The sequence below is a fragment of the Leucopleurus acutus genome, assembly GCF_964270905.1.
Source record: "Leucopleurus acutus genome assembly, chromosome: 14".
In the NCBI taxonomy this organism is placed as follows: domain Eukaryota; kingdom Metazoa; phylum Chordata; class Mammalia; order Artiodactyla; family Delphinidae; genus Leucopleurus; species Leucopleurus acutus.
This window is the reverse complement of record NC_139156.1, coordinates 53,774,083-53,791,288: the sequence shown is the minus strand read 5'-3', so window position 1 is coordinate 53,791,288 and position 17,206 is coordinate 53,774,083. Positions and strand designations below refer to the sequence as shown.

At 46.5% G+C, this 17,206-nt stretch overlaps 1 protein-coding gene across 2 annotated transcripts; it reads right to left on the bottom strand.

Moving 5' to 3' along the window:
• Positions 1-609: 609 nt before the first annotated feature.
• PLAC9 (placenta associated 9) lies at positions 610-16,854 on the bottom strand. Of its 2 annotated transcripts, none has more exons than XM_082854265.1 (4): positions 16,774-16,854; positions 6,518-6,615; positions 5,214-5,352; positions 610-4,733 (listed from the first exon to the last, which is right to left on the bottom strand). In XM_082854265.1, exons 1-4 carry the CDS (start codon positions 16,835-16,837, stop codon positions 4,687-4,689), a joined length of 348 nt encoding a protein of 115 aa, XP_082710391.1. In that variant the 5' UTR covers positions 16,838-16,854; the 3' UTR covers positions 610-4,686. The 2 variants fall into 2 exon arrangements, with proteins under 2 accessions (XP_082710391.1, XP_082710390.1); XM_082854264.1 differs by having other exon boundaries at positions 5,227-5,352.
• Between the last annotated feature and the right edge of the window lie 352 nt (positions 16,855-17,206).

Genomic DNA, 17,206 nt, shown 5'->3' with positions numbered 1-17,206 from the left:
TATCTGGCAAAATAGTCTTCAAAAATGAAGAAGTTAACACATTCCTGGGTGAACAAAAATTGAGACAGGTTCTTGCTAGTAGACCTTTCATGTGAGAAATGCTAAAGAAAGTCCTTCAAACTGAAATGAAAGGATACTGGACAGTAATTCAAATCCACCTGAAGAGATGAAACATTGGTAAAGATAAACATAGGTAAATATAAACATCAGTATTAATATGTATTTTTTGGTTTGTAGCACCTCTTTTTTTCCTATATGATTTAAAAGATAATTGCACCAAACAAGGATTATAACACTGTGTTGATGGGCACAAAATGTATAAGGACGTGATTTGTGACAATAACAACATTAAAGGCAGGTGATGGAGCTATATAGGACATATAGAGAGAGACAAAGCTTTTGTATACTATTGAAACGGTATTAATTCAAACTGGACTTATAAATTAAGATGTTAATGTAATCCCAGAAAATAACAAAAACAGTAAAAGAAAGGAGAAGGAATCAAGTGGTACACTTGAAACCATCTAACATAAAATGTGGCAATAATGGAGGAATTAAGGAGCCCAAAAATTACGACATAGAAAACAAATAACAAAATGGTACAAGTCTTTATTTATTAGTAATTACTTTAAATATAAATGGAGTAAATGCTCCAATTAAGAGGCAGAGATTGGCAAAGGACATTATATCCTAATAAAATGGTTAACCCATCAAAATATAACAGTTATAAACATATATGCGTCTAACAATAGATCCCCAGAAAGTTTGAAACAGACTGACAATTGAAGGGAGAAATAGTCCCAACAATAATAGTTGGAGACTTCAACACTTCACTTTCCCTGTTGGATAGAATAATTAGACAAAAGATAAACAAGGAAACAGAAAACTTGAACAGCACTATAAATCAACTAGACCTAACAGACATATATAGAACTGTCCACCCAACAAGAGAATATGCATTCTTCTTAAGTGCACATGGAAAATTCTCCAGATAGACCACAAAAGAATCTAAATAAATTTTAGAAGATTCAAACCATACAGAGTATCTTCTATGACCACAATGGAATGAAATTTAAAAGAAATATCAGGAGGAAATCTGGAAATTTTACAAGTAGGTGAAAACTAAACATACTTAAAAAGAACAGTGAGTTAAAGAAATGAGAAATTAAGAAATACTTTGAGATTAATTAAAATGAAAGCCCAAAACTTATGGGATGCAGTGAAAGCAGTGCTCAGAGGGAAATCTATAGCTGTAAATGCCTACATTAAAAAAGAAAAAAAAAAATCTCAAATCAGTAGCCTAACCTCCCACTTTAAGGAATTAGAAAAAGAAGAGCAAACTAAACCCAAAGCAACCAGAAAGAAGGAAATAATAAAGATTAGAGTGCAGATAAGCAAAATAGAGACTAGAAAAACAATAGAATCGATGAAACAAAAGCTTCTTCAAAAAGATCAACAAAATTAACAAACCTTTAGACTGATAGAAAAAGGAGAGAGGAGACTCAATTACTAAAATCAGAAATGAAAGTGAGGACATTACTAACAGCTTCATAGAAGTAAAAGGATTATAAGAAAATACTGTTAACAACTGTATGCCAACATATTAGATAACCTAGATGAAATGGGGAAATTCCTAGAAACACACAAAGTCTGAAATTTGACTCAAGAAGAAATAGAAAGTCTGAATAGACCTATAAGAAGAGATCAGTAATCAAAAACTCCCAACGAGGAAAAATCCAGAACCAGGAGCCTTCACTGGTGAATTCTATCAAACGTTTAAAGAAAAAGTAACACCAATCCTTCTCAAACTCTTTCCCCCCAAATAGAGGGGGAAACACTTCCTAACTCATTCCGTGAGACCAGTATTACCCTGATACCAAAGCCACAAGAAATGTGAAATACTATCAGACTGAATATAGCAGTATATTATAAGGATTATCCAGCACGAGCAAGTGGGATTTATCAAAGGAATACAAGGAGCATTCAATATGTAAAAAAATAAATCAATGTAATACATATTGACAGAATGAAGGGGGATAAAAACTACATGATGATCTCAATTGATGCAGAAAAAGCATTTGCGAAAACCCAACATCTTTTCACATATAATAATAACAAACCTAAGAAACTAAAAACAGAAGGAAAATCTATCAACCTGAAATAAAGGGCATCTACGAAAAGCATACCCAATGGTGAAAAAATAAAAGCTTTTCCTTGAGATCAAGAACAAGACAAAGATGTCTGCTATTGCCACTACTACTCAACATTGTATTGAAAGTTATAGCCAGGGTAATTAGGCAAGAAAAAGAAATAAAAGGCATCCAGATTGGAAAGTAAGAAGTAAAACTCTATCCACAGATTACATAATCTTATATAGAGAAAATCCTAAAATATCCACAGAAAACCCATTAGAGCTAGTAAACGAATTCAGCAAAGTTGCAGCATAGGATACGCGATCAACCAAAAAAGTCGTTTATCTATCCATGCACTAGCAATGAACAATCTGAAAGTAAAATTAAGAAAACTATTCCATTTACAGTCATTGCAAAAGGAATAAAATAAGGATAAACTTAACCAAGGTGGTGTAAGACTTTACCCTGAAAAATACAAAAAATACAACACATCCTGTGCTCATGGATTGGAAGACTTAGTATTGTGGAAATGGCAATACTCTAAAAACTGATCTACAGATTCAATCTAATCCATATCAGAATTCCAACTGCCTTTTGCTGATGTGGACAGGCTGATCCTAAAATTCATATGGAATTGCAAGGAACTCTTCCTCAAATAGCCAAAACAGTCTTGGAAAAGAACAAAACAGTCAGGGAACTCATACTTAATTTTAAAACTTAGCACAAAGCTATAGTAATTTAAACAGTGTGATACTGGCATAAAGACAGACATACAGAACCGTGGGATAGAATTGAGAAGTAAACCTAAACGTTATGCTCAATTGATTTTTGACAGGGTGCCAGGACTGTTCAGTGGGGAAAGAATATTCTCTTCAACTAAGGGCAAGTAATGAAGCTGAATCCCCACCTCACACCACATACAAACATTAACCTAAAATAGATTTTAAAAACTAAATATAAGAGCTAAAGCTATAAAAATCTTAGAAGACAGGATTAAATGATTCATAACCTTGGATGTGGTAGTGGATTCTTAGATATGACACCAAAACAAGAAGGAACAAAACAAAGATAAATTGGATTTCATCAAAACTGTTGTTTCAAAGGACACTATAAAGAAAATAAAAAGCCCAGAATATGAGAGAAAACATTTGTAAATCATATATCTGATAAAAACCTAGTATCCACAATACATAAAGAACTCTTACAACTCAACAGCAAAAAGACAACCTAGTTTTTAAAATGGGCAAAGGATTTGAATAGACCTTCCTCCAAAAAAGACATACAAGTGGCTGACAAACACATGAAAAGATGCTCAGCATCACTAGTCATTAGGTAAATGCAACTTAAAACCACGAGATAACCACTTCACACCTAGTGTGATGCCTATAATCAATAAGATGTGTAGGGGAGGTTAAGGAAAAATGGAAAACCTTATATATACATTGCTGGTAGGAATGTAAACTGGTACAGTTGCTATGCAAAAACAGTTTGGTTGTTCTTCAGAAACTTAACATAGAGTTACTACTTGACTCAGCAATTTCATCCTTAATTATAGACCCAAGAGAAATGAAAACATATATCCACACAAACTTATACATGAATGTTCATAGCATTATTCATAATAGCCAAAAGGTGCACACAACCCAAATATCCACTGATTTGATGAATGGATGAATAAAATGTGATATATTCATAAAATGGAATATTATTATCCAGCCATAAACAGGAACGAAGTACTGATACATGCTACAACATGGACGAACCTTGAAAACATTATGCTAAGCGAAAAACAGTTAAACACAAAAGGCTTTGTGTCTGACACAATCATACACAAAAATGTATGATTCCATTTATATGAAATGTCCAGCATAGGCAAGTCCACAGAGAAAGAAATATTAGTGGTTTCCAAGGGAGGATGGGAGGGGGAATGGGAAGTGACTGCTTAATGGTACAGGGTTTCTTTTGGGGGTGATGAAAATTTCTGGCATTAGAAGGTGATGATGAGAATTAGAAGGTGGTGATGACTACACATTATGAACCCACTGAATTTGTACTGTTTTAAATGGTTAAAATTTTGAATTTTATCTCAACAGAAACATTTTTTAAAACTTTAATGTGCACACAGATTCCCTGGGGATCTCATTAAAATGTAGATTCTGATTCAGGAGGTCTGGGCAGGGCCCCGAATTCTGCATTTTTGATAAGCTCCCAGGTGACACCCCTGTTGTTCACCTACAGCCACATTTTGAGTAACAAGTTTACTCAAAGGGCCCTTCCACTGTTGTCGCCTTAACGATTCTGCGCCTCAGGTGCCTCACCTCTTGAACTAACTCCTGCCCTGTCCACCCCTATAAATAAGGAGGGCGGAAGTACAGGTCTGAGCCTGCAGGGGGTGTGAGCCTCAGCGCATGGGAGCAGATGGAGAAGGGGCTGTGGCTGCGGGGGTCACTGTCAGCAGACACAGAGGGGACCAAAGGAGGAGCTTTTATTTTGCACAAAGCTGAGGACGGCAGGCCAGAGCGCATGGCTCTGTTCTCAGAGGAGAGCTGTTGTATCACTGCCAGCTGTTGGGTGGCTCCTGCTCTGGTGCTGAGAGGCGATCTGAAAGAAAGGGGGCGGCCTCGGAGTGAGCAAACAGGGTGCTGAAGGCTGCCTGCCCTCCCCTCCCAGTCCCCTGGGGACTCCTGTGCCAGGACGCAGGGCTCGAGGGAGCAGGTGGCAGTCCCTCCACTGCCAATGAGAGGGATGCCAGGCTTTCCTGATAGGGTTTGGTGGCGGCAGAGGAGTAGAAAGGAGATGGGTAGGAGCTGTGACGTGTGTAAAATGGCCAGGGAAGGAGGCAGCCGCTCTGAGTCAGGGTGGTGCTGAGAGTGGAACTCTTCCAGGTGCCCTTACCCGATGCTGGGCTGCAGCAACCCCGGGCGTGGGGGCAGAGAACACTTGGGGTGAGCCCGGAGGATGCCTCCCACTTCTGTCCCAAGGAGGAGCTGGAGCCTCCCTGGCTTGTCCAGGCTACACCATGGGGGTGGAGCAGCCGTCCCCACCCTGCTGCCCAGCCCTGGAGGCTGTCATCTCTGCTACCTGAGCTGCTCACCGGCTCCTCTGCGAGGTCGGGGATCAGGCTGAAGGGGCCCGGGGGCAGATTCCAGGCCAGCTCCTCCAGCTGAGCCAGCAAGCCTTTCACTTCTGCCTCCAGGTGCTCCACCGTCTTCTCCACCGTCTAAAGCAAGGAGAGAAGTTGGGGGAGGAGTAGAGGACAAGAGTGGTGACAAGTCCCACTTAATCAGCCACATCCTAAGGAGCACCTGGAAGTCCAGTAGGGTGTGGGGGGAGAGAACTGGGTCCTCTTGATTGGGGCCCTGCCCTTGCCTGCCTCTCAGCTCCCCAGGTAACAAAATCCTAGGAGCTCACTCTCTAAGGCTGCTTGCTCCTGCCTCTGGCGCTCGGGGGTGTTACCCAGTCATTGGTTTGGGGCTTGGAGGGACTCTGGGATTCTTTTTTCCCTTTCAGGATGTCACCACTGGGAGCTCACATTCCTTTTGTTACCCCGCCCCCTGGTGGCAATTCTGCCAAATGACAGTATTGGGATTTTGAAATTTTCTTTATTCAGGGTTCTTAATTTTTTTCGCAAATGAGCCCCATTAGCAGTCTGGTGAAACCTACAGACCGCCATCAGAAAAATGCTTTCATTGAGAAAAATAAAACATACAGGATTTCCAAGGGTATAAACTGCAGTAAAATACTATTAAAGTATTAAAAATTAAATTTTGATATAAACATTTATCTATTTATTAACTTATTTAACACCAGGTCTAACAACTACTGAAATTTTTTTTTCTTTTCTTTTTCTTTTTTTTTTACTACTGAAATTTTGACATACTGATAGTAAACAATATATTGAGATATTCACAATGACTATAATAGGATGAAATTATCTGTGATTTCTATTGCTGACAAAGTCACAGTACTGTTAATACTCCTGCAGTTTGTCGTCTGTATTTATAGTGAATGAGAATGCTAAATCTCAGCTAAAGGTTTGTGAAAATGAAGTGCAATTTTTTTTCCCCACACAAGTTTATGGACCCCAGGTTACAAACCGTGGCTGTGTAACAAAACACCGCAATTGAATTTCCACCTTCTCATCTGGTGATTATGGGGAGATCTCTGGCTGGTGGGAAGCAAGGTCCCGGGGAGGCAGGGTCTGTTGGGGGCTGGACAGCCTAACAGCCCAGGTAGGGCAAGGAGATGTTTAACATAGTGGCCAGGGAACAGGATTGGCCCAGATTTCCCCAACTTTCCAAAGCAAGATTGGCCTGAACCCTCCAAAGCCACCAGCCTGGCAGGTGGTCCTGAAGCTGCATGCCCTCTCAGGCCACCCTCATTACCTCCTCTATGACGTCTAACCGGCCGTGGACAGCCATGTGTCTGTCACACCCTGCAGTCCGAGCTGGGTCTCCTCGGGAGGGGATGAAGGGTTCAGCAGCTGTAGGAAAACAAGTCTTGTCACTGTGGGGCCCTCGGTTTCCCTGTAACATTAGAGACTCCTGCAAACATGGGGCTCAAGGGAGGTGGGTCCTAAAAACAGTCCAAAGAGAAGCAGAGGAAGGCTCAGTGTGGATCAGGGTGTGAGTGTAGGGTTGCCCCACTCACTCACTTGGCCATGGTCTCCTACAGACCCAAGTAGGCTTCCTTAAGGGGGTGCTGCCTGAACTGGGTAAGAAAAGGAAGGGAGGAAAGGTTTCAGCCAGAAGGAACGGCATGTGCAAAGATAGGAATGAAATAGCATGGCTCAGTGCACAAACCCTTAGGAAGCCTGAAGTGGCTGGAAAGTACAGGGTGGGTGGGAGTTGAGACTGGAGAGGTGGATCGTGGAAACAAGGCCGGGCCCTAATAAACCAATCACAATGCTTGTTTTGGGGTTTATTTAAACAGGAGAGTCATGCAGTCATATGTGAATTTTTAAAATACAGAGAATGGATTGGAGAGATTCGTCTTTGAAGGCAGGAAGTTACTGCAGTAATCAGCGTAAGAAGTGATGAAAGGAGGCAGTAACCGTAGGAAGAGAGGAAGAAAATGCATGGAGATATTGTAGTCATAGTAATAGTAATTGACATTGGTGACCAGTTAGTAACATCTGACACGAGTGAGTGCTAAACAAATGTGTTAACTCAGTCAACCTCTACAACCAATTATTACCCCCAATTTACACATAAGGAAATTGATGCACAGAAAGGTGAAATGATACGTCTAAAGTCATACAGCTAGTAAGCGGAATATCTGAGGTTCAGTTTGTTCAACCTCATTTTCCTCCCCAACGTTGGCTCCTCCTTCGTTCCTTACACCACCAACCTTCACACCGGAAGTCTTAGAGCCCGGGCTTTGAGCTCAAGTTGCAGTATTGGTGGCTCTGAGATAACCTGCAGGGCGTCTGAGTTGGCTGAGTCCTTGGAGAACATGGACACACAGAAAGGAGGATGCTGCCCCAGAAGCAAGGAGAAGCCAAGAGCTTTCAAAAGGATGAAGCAGTCAGCATGGCCTAAAGCAGCATGGAGGTCTAGCAAGATAAGGACTCGGAGCAACAGAAAAGTGGATGCTGAATGCCGTCCAGCGCTTTTAGCGGAGAGGTGCCGACAGAGCAAAGTCTAGTCGCAGTGGGATGAGAAGGGAAGGAAAAGTCAGGAGGAGGAAACTAAGATCCTGGAAAACATTTCCATGAAGCCTGGCTGTGAAGGAAGGGAGATCAGATCACAAGGTGATCTAAAGCAGTGTTTATTGTTGTTGTTTCCAGGTTTTTAAGCATTGAAGAAACGCAACCATGCTTATAGCCTGAGGACGGGAGGAAGCCAGGAGAACTGAAAGAATGCATTTCCCGAAGAGATGTGAGGCCACGGAATCCAGAAATGGTGGTGGGGGTAGGGGTCACATGTGGAAGGAAGAGAGAGGAAACGCAGCAAAAATGGGTAAAAAAGTTCTACTTAAAGGGCCAAGAAGTTGAGGGAGTCCCACCTGATGGCCTCTGTTCACTCGGTAAAGTAAGAGGGGAATCATCTGCTGAAAATTCGTGTAGGGTTAGGAAAGGAAAGCGAGTTGTGAAGTATTATCAGGAATTCTGTGAGTGGGTTGTTGGACACAGACACTAAAATGGGAGCCGTGGTGAAAGTATTTCCACCATGGAAACTGACAAATGCTTTTTTTTGTTTTCCGAAAGCCAGTGTATCAGCCCGCCCCTGGGTAAGAAGCTTGAATAAAGAGGGGGCTCCAAAAGGGGATGAGGAGAATGAGGAAGGCGGTTAGGAGGAGGATGCAGAACAACCTGACATCACAAGGAAGCCCTCCCGCTGCAGCTCAGCAGGTGGGTGTCAGCAGCGGAGATAGATGGCTGATGAGCTGAAACCTGGGAGTCTGTGGCATGAGTGCGGTGAAGAACAAGAGTGCAGAGGAACTGAGGATTCGACCAGCAAGGGCTTAAGGGGACGAGCTCGGGCATCTAGCTTGAATAACGAAGGAGAAGGCAATAAGAGGGCCAATAACTGGGAGAAATGGAGGGGCTGAGGGCACTGCAGATCTCAGTGAGATGATGGGAGTAACAGAAGGAACAAGTGATAAGGGATATTGCAATTTTAGCTTTTAGAGGTAGAGCAGCTTCACAGTGACAATACCAAGGCTGTGGGCATCTGAAGCAGGGCAGGGGTAAGAGTTTTTGGTCTTGATCTTTGTAGATGCAAAACTCTTGTAAGACCTCGATGTTGGCTGGGTTGCCCGAGGGGACATATAAAGTTGCCCAGGAGGTTGGCAGGTCTTGAGGTAAGGATAGTGAGCTATTTTGCTGGTGATGAATGTGTAACTCTGAAGGCTGAGTGACTTGTCTAAGATCACACAGTCAGCGAACGACTGGACCCCAGGCACCCTGGCCTTCCCCTGGCCCCACCTCAGCCAGCTGGCCTTCTGGAGCTCTGTCAGAGTCCCCATGCCCTGAGAGTCCCTGGTCTCAACTCTCTCTGGATCTCAGCTCTTCCACTCAGGGGCGAGAACCAAGTGCAGGGGCAAAACTTCCTTCCACTCTGAGCATCTTTTGTGGAGAAGAGTTTGGGTTTTTACATTCTCCCCTTCGTTATGTCCATCCACTGAACTTAGAAAAAACTCTTCAAAAAACAATGGTGGATTTCCCTGGTGGCACAGTGGTTAAGAATCCACTTGCCAATGGAGGGGACATGGGTTCGAGCCCTGGTCCGGGAAGATCCCACATGCCGCGGAGCAACTAAGCCCATGCGCCACAACTACTGAGCCTGCGCTCTAGAGCCCGCGAGCCACAACTGCTGAGCCCACGTGCCACAACTACTGAAGCCCGCACGCCTAGAGCCTGTACTCCACAACAAGAGAAGCCACCACAATGAGAAGCCCACGCACCACAAGGAAGAGTAGCCCCTGCTCGCCGCAACTACAGAAAGCCCGCACGCATCAACGAAGACCCAACGCAGCCAAAAATAAATAACTTTAAAAAAAACAATGGTCTTGGGACTTCTCTGGTGGGCCAGTGGTAAAGAACCCACCTTCCAATGCAGGGGATGCCGGTTCGATCCCTGGTCGGGGAACTAAGATCCCACGTGCCGTGGGGCAACTGAGCCTGCACGCCACAACTACCGAGCTCGTGTGCCTCAACTAGAGAGCCTGTGTGCCGCAAAACTACAGAGCCCACGCACCACAACTACAGAGGCTGTGCACCGCAACGAAGATCCTGCGTGCCGCAGCTAAGACCTGATGCAGCCAAAAGAAAAAAAGAAAGAAAATAAATAAGTATTTAAAAAAACAACAACAATGGTCTTCTTGTTGACGTTAGGGAGGGAGGGGATGTTATAACTTTGGTTATTTTTTTTAAGGGAGCCTTTCAGAGATCTATACTGAGCATATTTATAGGTAAAATGCTATGATGTCTTGGCTTTACTTCAAAATAACCCAGGCCTGGGAGTGGGAGGAGGCATGGGTGGGAGTACTGAGCAAACAAGATTGGCCAAGATTGGTAACTGTTGAAACTGGGTGGTGCGGACATGGGGTTAATTCTGCTATTCTCTCTACTTTTGTATATATAGTTTGAAATTTTCCATAATAAAAGCCAGTTCTCTGATGGGGTTGTTAGCAAAAAGCAGAAGCCACGGGCTTCGTGCATTGATACGAAATGTTCAGGATGGGTGTCGGGGGGTGGGTGGTCTGAGAGACCCCACCTGGAGGGCTGGGCTCCATTCTGGGCTATTCATCGTGAGAAGGCTTTCGACAGGCAGAGGCAGGGCTAAAGGCGGCCACCGTGAAGGGACTCCAGATTTTGACTCCTTTGTGCCAGCTGAAAAAACTGGGGTGCTCAGCTAGAGAGAAAAGATTTCGAGGGGGCAGGCAGAGTTGTTTTCACCCAAATAGAGGGCTGTCAGGGAAGAGGGGGTCTGTCTCGGTCTAGGTCCGGGCCCACACACACCCTCTGCAAGCTCCACCCAGGGGCCTTAGGCCAAGACGTTCCCCTGAGTCCCACCTGCCCCCTCCCAGACCCTAAAGTACTCTTCCCCCTCCTCCCAGCTTCGGCCAAGAGGAAGCAACATGACCCTGCCGGCCAAGTGGGGCTCTGCCAGCTCTGGAAGTCACGAACAACATGAATCTGCTCCCTCCCTCAGCCTAAAACATCCTGTTCTCTACGTGTCAGCGATGAGGGCTCACTTGGCTCCCAAACCCCTCCAGGGAAGAGGTTGGGCTGAGGTTGCTCTCCAAATCACACAGCACTAATGCATCACATCTGGACGCAGCTGCGCCCTGGACTGCACTGCACAACCGTCCGTGAGCTCATCCAGGCCTCCGGAGGAGCTCTGCGGAGAGAGAGCTGGGGCAGAGCCAGGCCACCCTGCGCTGCAGCTCCCTCCCCCACGTGGGTGCTCATGGCATTGACCTCAGCGCATGATGGCAGAAAACAGACTGCAGACCTCCCCGTTCCCAGCCATGAATTGGTGCGGGGCCGTGGGAACTTTCTTCTCCCCGAGCCTCTGCTGCCTCCTCTGTAACACGGGTTTGGGGATGGGGGCGGAGGCACTGCCAGACGCAGCTCATCCAAGGTTTGCCTCTGTCTTTCAGGCCTCAGAAATTAGCTACAAAGACCGAACCAGGATGAGTCAAGGACAAGTTGCTTCTTGGCCCAGAAGCTCCCGCAAGGCAAGAACTGGGCAAGGGCTCCCTTTGCTTCACGCTTCCTCACCAGTAGAAAGGGGCTCACGATAACGCCAGTTTCACGGGGCTTTGGGGAAGCTCAGACCGGAGGAAGAGTGGGGGAAGCTGAAGGATGATCACGACTGACCGTGTGCGGCCAAAGCTGTGGTTCGCTGTGCTCCCTTCCCTCCTTCGATCCCGCCCTCCCTGACCTGGCCAGTTGGGAAATGGACCTTCTTGGACGCAGGGTTGTTTTCTCTGGCCTGGCTTCCGCTCAGGGCCTATGCGCACCCCGGATGGCGGGCGTGGGTGGAACATGGTGAGAGCAGGCTGCCAGTGGAGACAGGAGGCCCAGTGCAGGCACCAGTTAAAGGGACACGGCCACTGGGCCTCCCCCCCCACCCCCCACCCCCACTGACAGGCATAGGAGACCTTTTGTTTCTGGATCCGAACACTAAGAAGGCGCACACAACTCAAGGGATTTCTGACCCTGAAAGGTGCTGCTTTGACCAGCCACACTTGGCACTTGGGGGTTAATCCTATTTGACCACAGTCAATATAATAGTCTAATAAATTTGACCACATTTGATATTTGTATTAAAATTTGTGCTTCATTCCAAACCATCAGTATTTTTTTGTTTTTTGTTTTTTTTTAAATCAGAAGAACACTATTTTCAAACAACTATATGAAGAACTCTAGTCTATGGATGTGCTCTGGCTGAAACAGGAGAGGGACCCTTGAGCCCCCTAAGAGGGAGCTCAGATGCTAAGGAACATTTTTGTTTTGTTTTGGGAGTGATACGTTCTGTCTCCCTTGTTCTCTGGTCATTTTCCAGATGTGGATTTGAGCCTTGCCGATCGCTCTGAGAGCTTACCAATGTCAGTCCAATACAGTCGGCGTCTGGTTAAGTGAGGATACAAGCTGAGCTGCTGCAACAAAGAGTCCCCCTCAATCACACATGTGTTTATTTCTTTCTCACATATCAGTTCAGAGGCGGATTGGCTGATGGTCAGGGCTGGCAGGCAGCTCCGCTCTCCAAGGCCATCCAGGAAACCAGATTCCTTCTACCTTGGAATATGGTGATTTATAATCCACTGGGTTATAAAGTACTAGAACATTCCTAAACCCCCACCATGCTGAGGTCTAGGAAGCCATCCAGGATAAACCTCTCTCCACACACTGTCTGGGACTCACAAGTCTGGGAGTCAGAGGCACGGTCCCACCTCCACTGAACTGTGTTCTCTGCCTCTGACTCAGCTTCGTCTGTGAGGGATCTGCCCTGCTCTGTCTACTTGGTGGGACTGCTGTGTTGATCCAAGGGGATCCTGCATTTGAAGTTGCCTTGGAACTGCCAGATGATGTGCAAATGCCATGTAGGTCATTCACCAGGTGGACTGGAGACTAAGCAGGTCAGTGAAAGCCCCTGCAGCCCCGCCTCTCCACCTGGAGCCAGTGCTTTTCACTAGATCACTCTGACCAGGTCTCCTCAAGATGGGGAGGCACCTGCTCTAGGACTATACCTGTGCAGGAGTCCAAGGGATGCTTGGGAGGGGCTTCTCCGACAAGCAAACAGAGGGCTCAGGGCTGACCGGGCTCTCTGGGCTCTGTTACAAGCCAATCCCACTTGCTGGATCCTTAGTTTCTTCACCTTTAGAATGGGCACAACCACACTCTATATTTGAAGTTACTGTCAATTTGTGATCAGTTATTATGGGCCAAGCTTTTTGTTGAGTGCTTACATGCATTAACTCATTTAATTCTATCTGTGAGCTCAGTACTCTTACTTATCAGTTTTTTATAGATGAGAAAACCAAAGATCAAAGAGGTTGAGTAACATGCCCAGGACTACACTGCTAGTAGGTAGTGGGGACAGGATTTGAATCCTACCTGCAAGACACTGTCTATACTATGTTCTGGCAGTTCTGTGATGAGTTAAGGGCCTCCTATCTTGGGGGGTCTCAGCTTCCTCCTTTGTAAAATGAGGGGCTGGACAGGAATGGGGCAAAGGGGACCTATACACATGACATCTTTGCACCTGTCTTGAGGCCCAACAAGAGCCCAACTGTGTACGTTGAACCAGATTGTCTTTGAGAGGTTCCCTCCCCACAACATCCATTTTTGTAAGAAGAAATGCAGTGATCCTCACCACAGCCCTTCAGCGTCTTCCTCCTCCATCCAAAGCAAAAAGCAGAATCCCAATGGAAGACAGATTTCCACAGAGACCTGGCATGGTGGTGGACAGTGAGAGCTTCCCCCCGTGGGCCCCAAGGCATGGGTGAGAATGGCTAATAGGACTAGGCTCTAGGACTTGATATCCCTCTGATAGCAAAATAGGAAAGGAGATTAACTGAAGCCTTAACTTAAAAAAAAAAAAATTCTCTACAAGTAGCATAAGACAGTCTGCTTCACTCAACACATAAAGAACTTTTATAGATTGATATGAAAAAATCCCACAACCACGATGGAAAAGTCTAAGACAGTTTACAAGAATTAGCAGAAATGACCAATATGCCTTTGAAGAAAAATCCAACCTTGGTAGTAATCAAAGAAATGAAAATTAAAGCAATAAACCATCTTAAAGTATTCTTGCAAAAAAAATATCTAATTGGAATTAGCTGAAGCTTCTAGATCTAACTAACAGTTTACAGACAATATAGGGGAGAGAACAATTTAAATGACACCTGGGGGATGCAATCAGCTAAAATTTAAATGGGAAAAACTTTATAAGACTAACAACCCAGTTTCTTCAAATAAATTTTAAGAAAAAAGAGGGGAAAAAGAACTTACTAAAGAAACTTAAAACTCACTAAAAGAAACTTAACAGATATATCAACCAAAAGCAATGTGTGTACCTTATTTGGATCAAACAAACCAAATATAAAAACATCACACAATCAGGGACAGTTGAACGCTGATTGGATATTTGATGACATTAAGGAATTATTGTCCATTTTTAGGGAGTGATAATGGTATTGTTATTAAAAGATTATTTATCTTTTAGAAATACATAAGGCAATACTTACAGATAAAAATATATAATGCCTGGAATTTCCTTTAAAATAATCTGAGGGAGGGGAGAGAAGGTGGGGATGATAGATGAATCCAGATCTGTCAGGAATCCATTCTTGTTGAAACAGAGTGATGGGCACATGGTGGTTCACTATACTATTCTTTTTATTATTATTATTCTTTTTCAAATTCTTTTCCCATTTAGGTTGTTAAATAATATTGGGCACCGTTCCCTGTACTGTACAATAGGTCCTTGTTGGGTATCCATTTTAAATACAGCAGTACGTACATGTCACTCCCAAACTCCCTAAGTATCCCTCCCCCACCTCCCAACCATAAGTTCGTCGTTCTCCAAGTCTGTGAGTCTGTTTCTGTTTTGTAAAGTTCATTTTTATCATTTTTTTTAGATTCCGCATATAAGCAATATCATATTTGTCTTTCTCTGACTTACTTCACTCAGTATGACAATCTCTAGGTCTCTATTCTGTGTTTATATCCAACAGATTTGATAATCAACAGTTAAGAAAAACCATGGTATATTGTCTGAAGTCTTAAAGGTTATACACAAAAATGTGTGAACTCAGTGTGAAATTACATTAATATGTTTATACTCTCCGCTTTTTTTTTTCTTAATCTGGAGCAATGAGGATGATCAGGAGGAAAATAATGTTTAAAAATGGCTTTAAGCTAAAATGTATATACCAGTCATAGCTAAAGGGGCCACAAAAAGTCTGCCACTGTGGGCAGCCAGCTCCTCCCTCTGGGGGAGCACAGACTCGGCTTTGTCCCCTCAGCTCCTGGAGGTGGGGACTCCAGGCAAGATGGGGCGGGGCAGGGAAGCAGAGAAAAAGGACAGCACCTGGGCCGGGCTCTGTGCTGCATGGTCCCAGCCACTCCTCACACAGCCTGTGAGGAAAGGGTTGTTGGTCCTCCTTAGCCAACCTCAGTGGAGAACTGGGCCTCAGAGAGCTCAGCGGAGCTGTCCGAGAGGACGAGGGAAGGAGACAATGTGTGTTGACAGGTGTTCCGTGCTGGGTACTTCCCTTTCATCCAGCTCTGCTGGTGGGTACCATTCTCCCCAGGTTACAGAAGAGGAAATAGCTTCAGAGAGGTGACATGACTCACCCAAGTCCACTCAGCCAGGGGCTGCCCAGGATCAAGACTGGCCTCAACCCTTTCCCTGGATGCCCACTCCCACAGTTCCCTGTGCCTGAAAGGGGCTGGGCCAGGGGTCAGGGGAGCTTCCATCTTAACACAGGGCAGGGTGACTCACAGCCACCGGCTCCAGGTTGATGGGGGAGCAGCCTTAAGTGTGGACAAGGGCCTGGCTGAAGGGGTAGCGTCCCTGGATGCCTGGAGAGACTGAGCCTTCCCCTCACCCGTTCAACTGGGATGGGCATCAGCTGCCTCTGGTTGAGGCCAGCAAGAGACCTTGGGTAAATGGGAACGTGGCGTGTAAAGTGCTGTATAAAGTGCAGTCTTGGGGTGGTGGAAGGAACGCCTGTGCATACAGTAAGTCCCTCTGCAGCCACCTTGTCCGAGCCTCACCGGTGAAGGGGCAGCACTAAGACTGCTGTCAGGGAAGGGTAGAAGGGACAGGGCACGGCAAGGAACCCAGCCAGTGGAGCATCCAGAGGGCCTCTCCCTCCCGCAGCCTCCTCCCACCCACCCAAGGCAGCTCAGGCACTCAGGGAAGCTCTCCAAAAGGCTGACAACTGGCCTCCTCCGCAGACTGCAGAAGCCCCTCAGACTACCTGGCAGGTAAAGCCGTGGCCTCCAGGGGCCTCCTGCCTGGGCCCGGACGGGCTGTGCTGGGCCAGGCCTGGGCGCCTCTGCAGGCCCTCTGGGCAGGGCTGGTCTGGAGGGTGGGGAGCTGGGGCTGCCCCACCCTGCAGACTTGACCTGCCACCTTGTGATCCTGGTCTCCTCCTCTCTTTCCTGTCGACCTGGGGCAATGGGTTTCTCCACTCCCTCTCTCCTTTTTTGTCTCTCTCAAATCGGCCTCTCTTCCTCAGTATCCTCTCACCCTTTCTCTCTCCCCCACCCCCTTTCTCTTGCCATTTTAGTTCCTCTATTTCCTTCCTTCTTGTTCCGTTTGCCTCTCAAACTCCTTTTTCTCTCTATCCTCCTCATTCATAGTTCAGACCCATCTGTCTACCTCCAAAGTTTCTTTCTGTCCCAGCCTCTCCCTTGCTCTCTGTATTCTTCCCTCTCTCCTTTGTAATTCTCTCTGTTCCTCTGCCTTTATCTCTCTGCCTTTTTTTGTCTCCATCTTTCTCTCCAATTTCTCTCACCATCTATCTATCTCTCTCCCTCCCTGCATCTCCCTCTCTCCATCCCTCTCCATCTGGCTTCGTTCCCATCTCCCTCCCTCTTCCCTCCCTCTCTCCTGCTCCTTCCTCGCGGTCCGCGGCCTCCCCGACCCTCGCCCTGCGTCCGGGCCCCACTCACCGGTGAAGGCACCCGAGGCGCGGAGCAGGGCAAGCCCGGCCAGCGCGCAGAGCAGGGGCCGCATGCTGCCGGCTGGCGGAGCGCAGCGCCGCGTCTGCCCGCTGCCGCCCTCCCCGCCCTCCCCGCCCTCCCCGGGATCGCGCCGGCCCGCCCGGGAGGAAATGCTCGAAGTCCCCGCCAAGATTCCTGGGCGGCTCCCGGGCTTTCTGGCTCGAGCGAGCCCGCCCCCTCCAGAGACCCCGCGGGCGGAGGGGCGACGCGCCAGGCTGGGCGCCTCCCCTGGAAGGGGCCGCGCTCTGAGCCCCCGCGCCTCCCCCGGGCCCGAGCGCAGAAGAGTGGGCGATGCAGCCGGGGGTCCAGTGCTCCGTTATGAGCCCATTTCACAGACGGGCGGACTGCAGTTTGGAGAGAAGTGCCACCCACACCTGTGGCA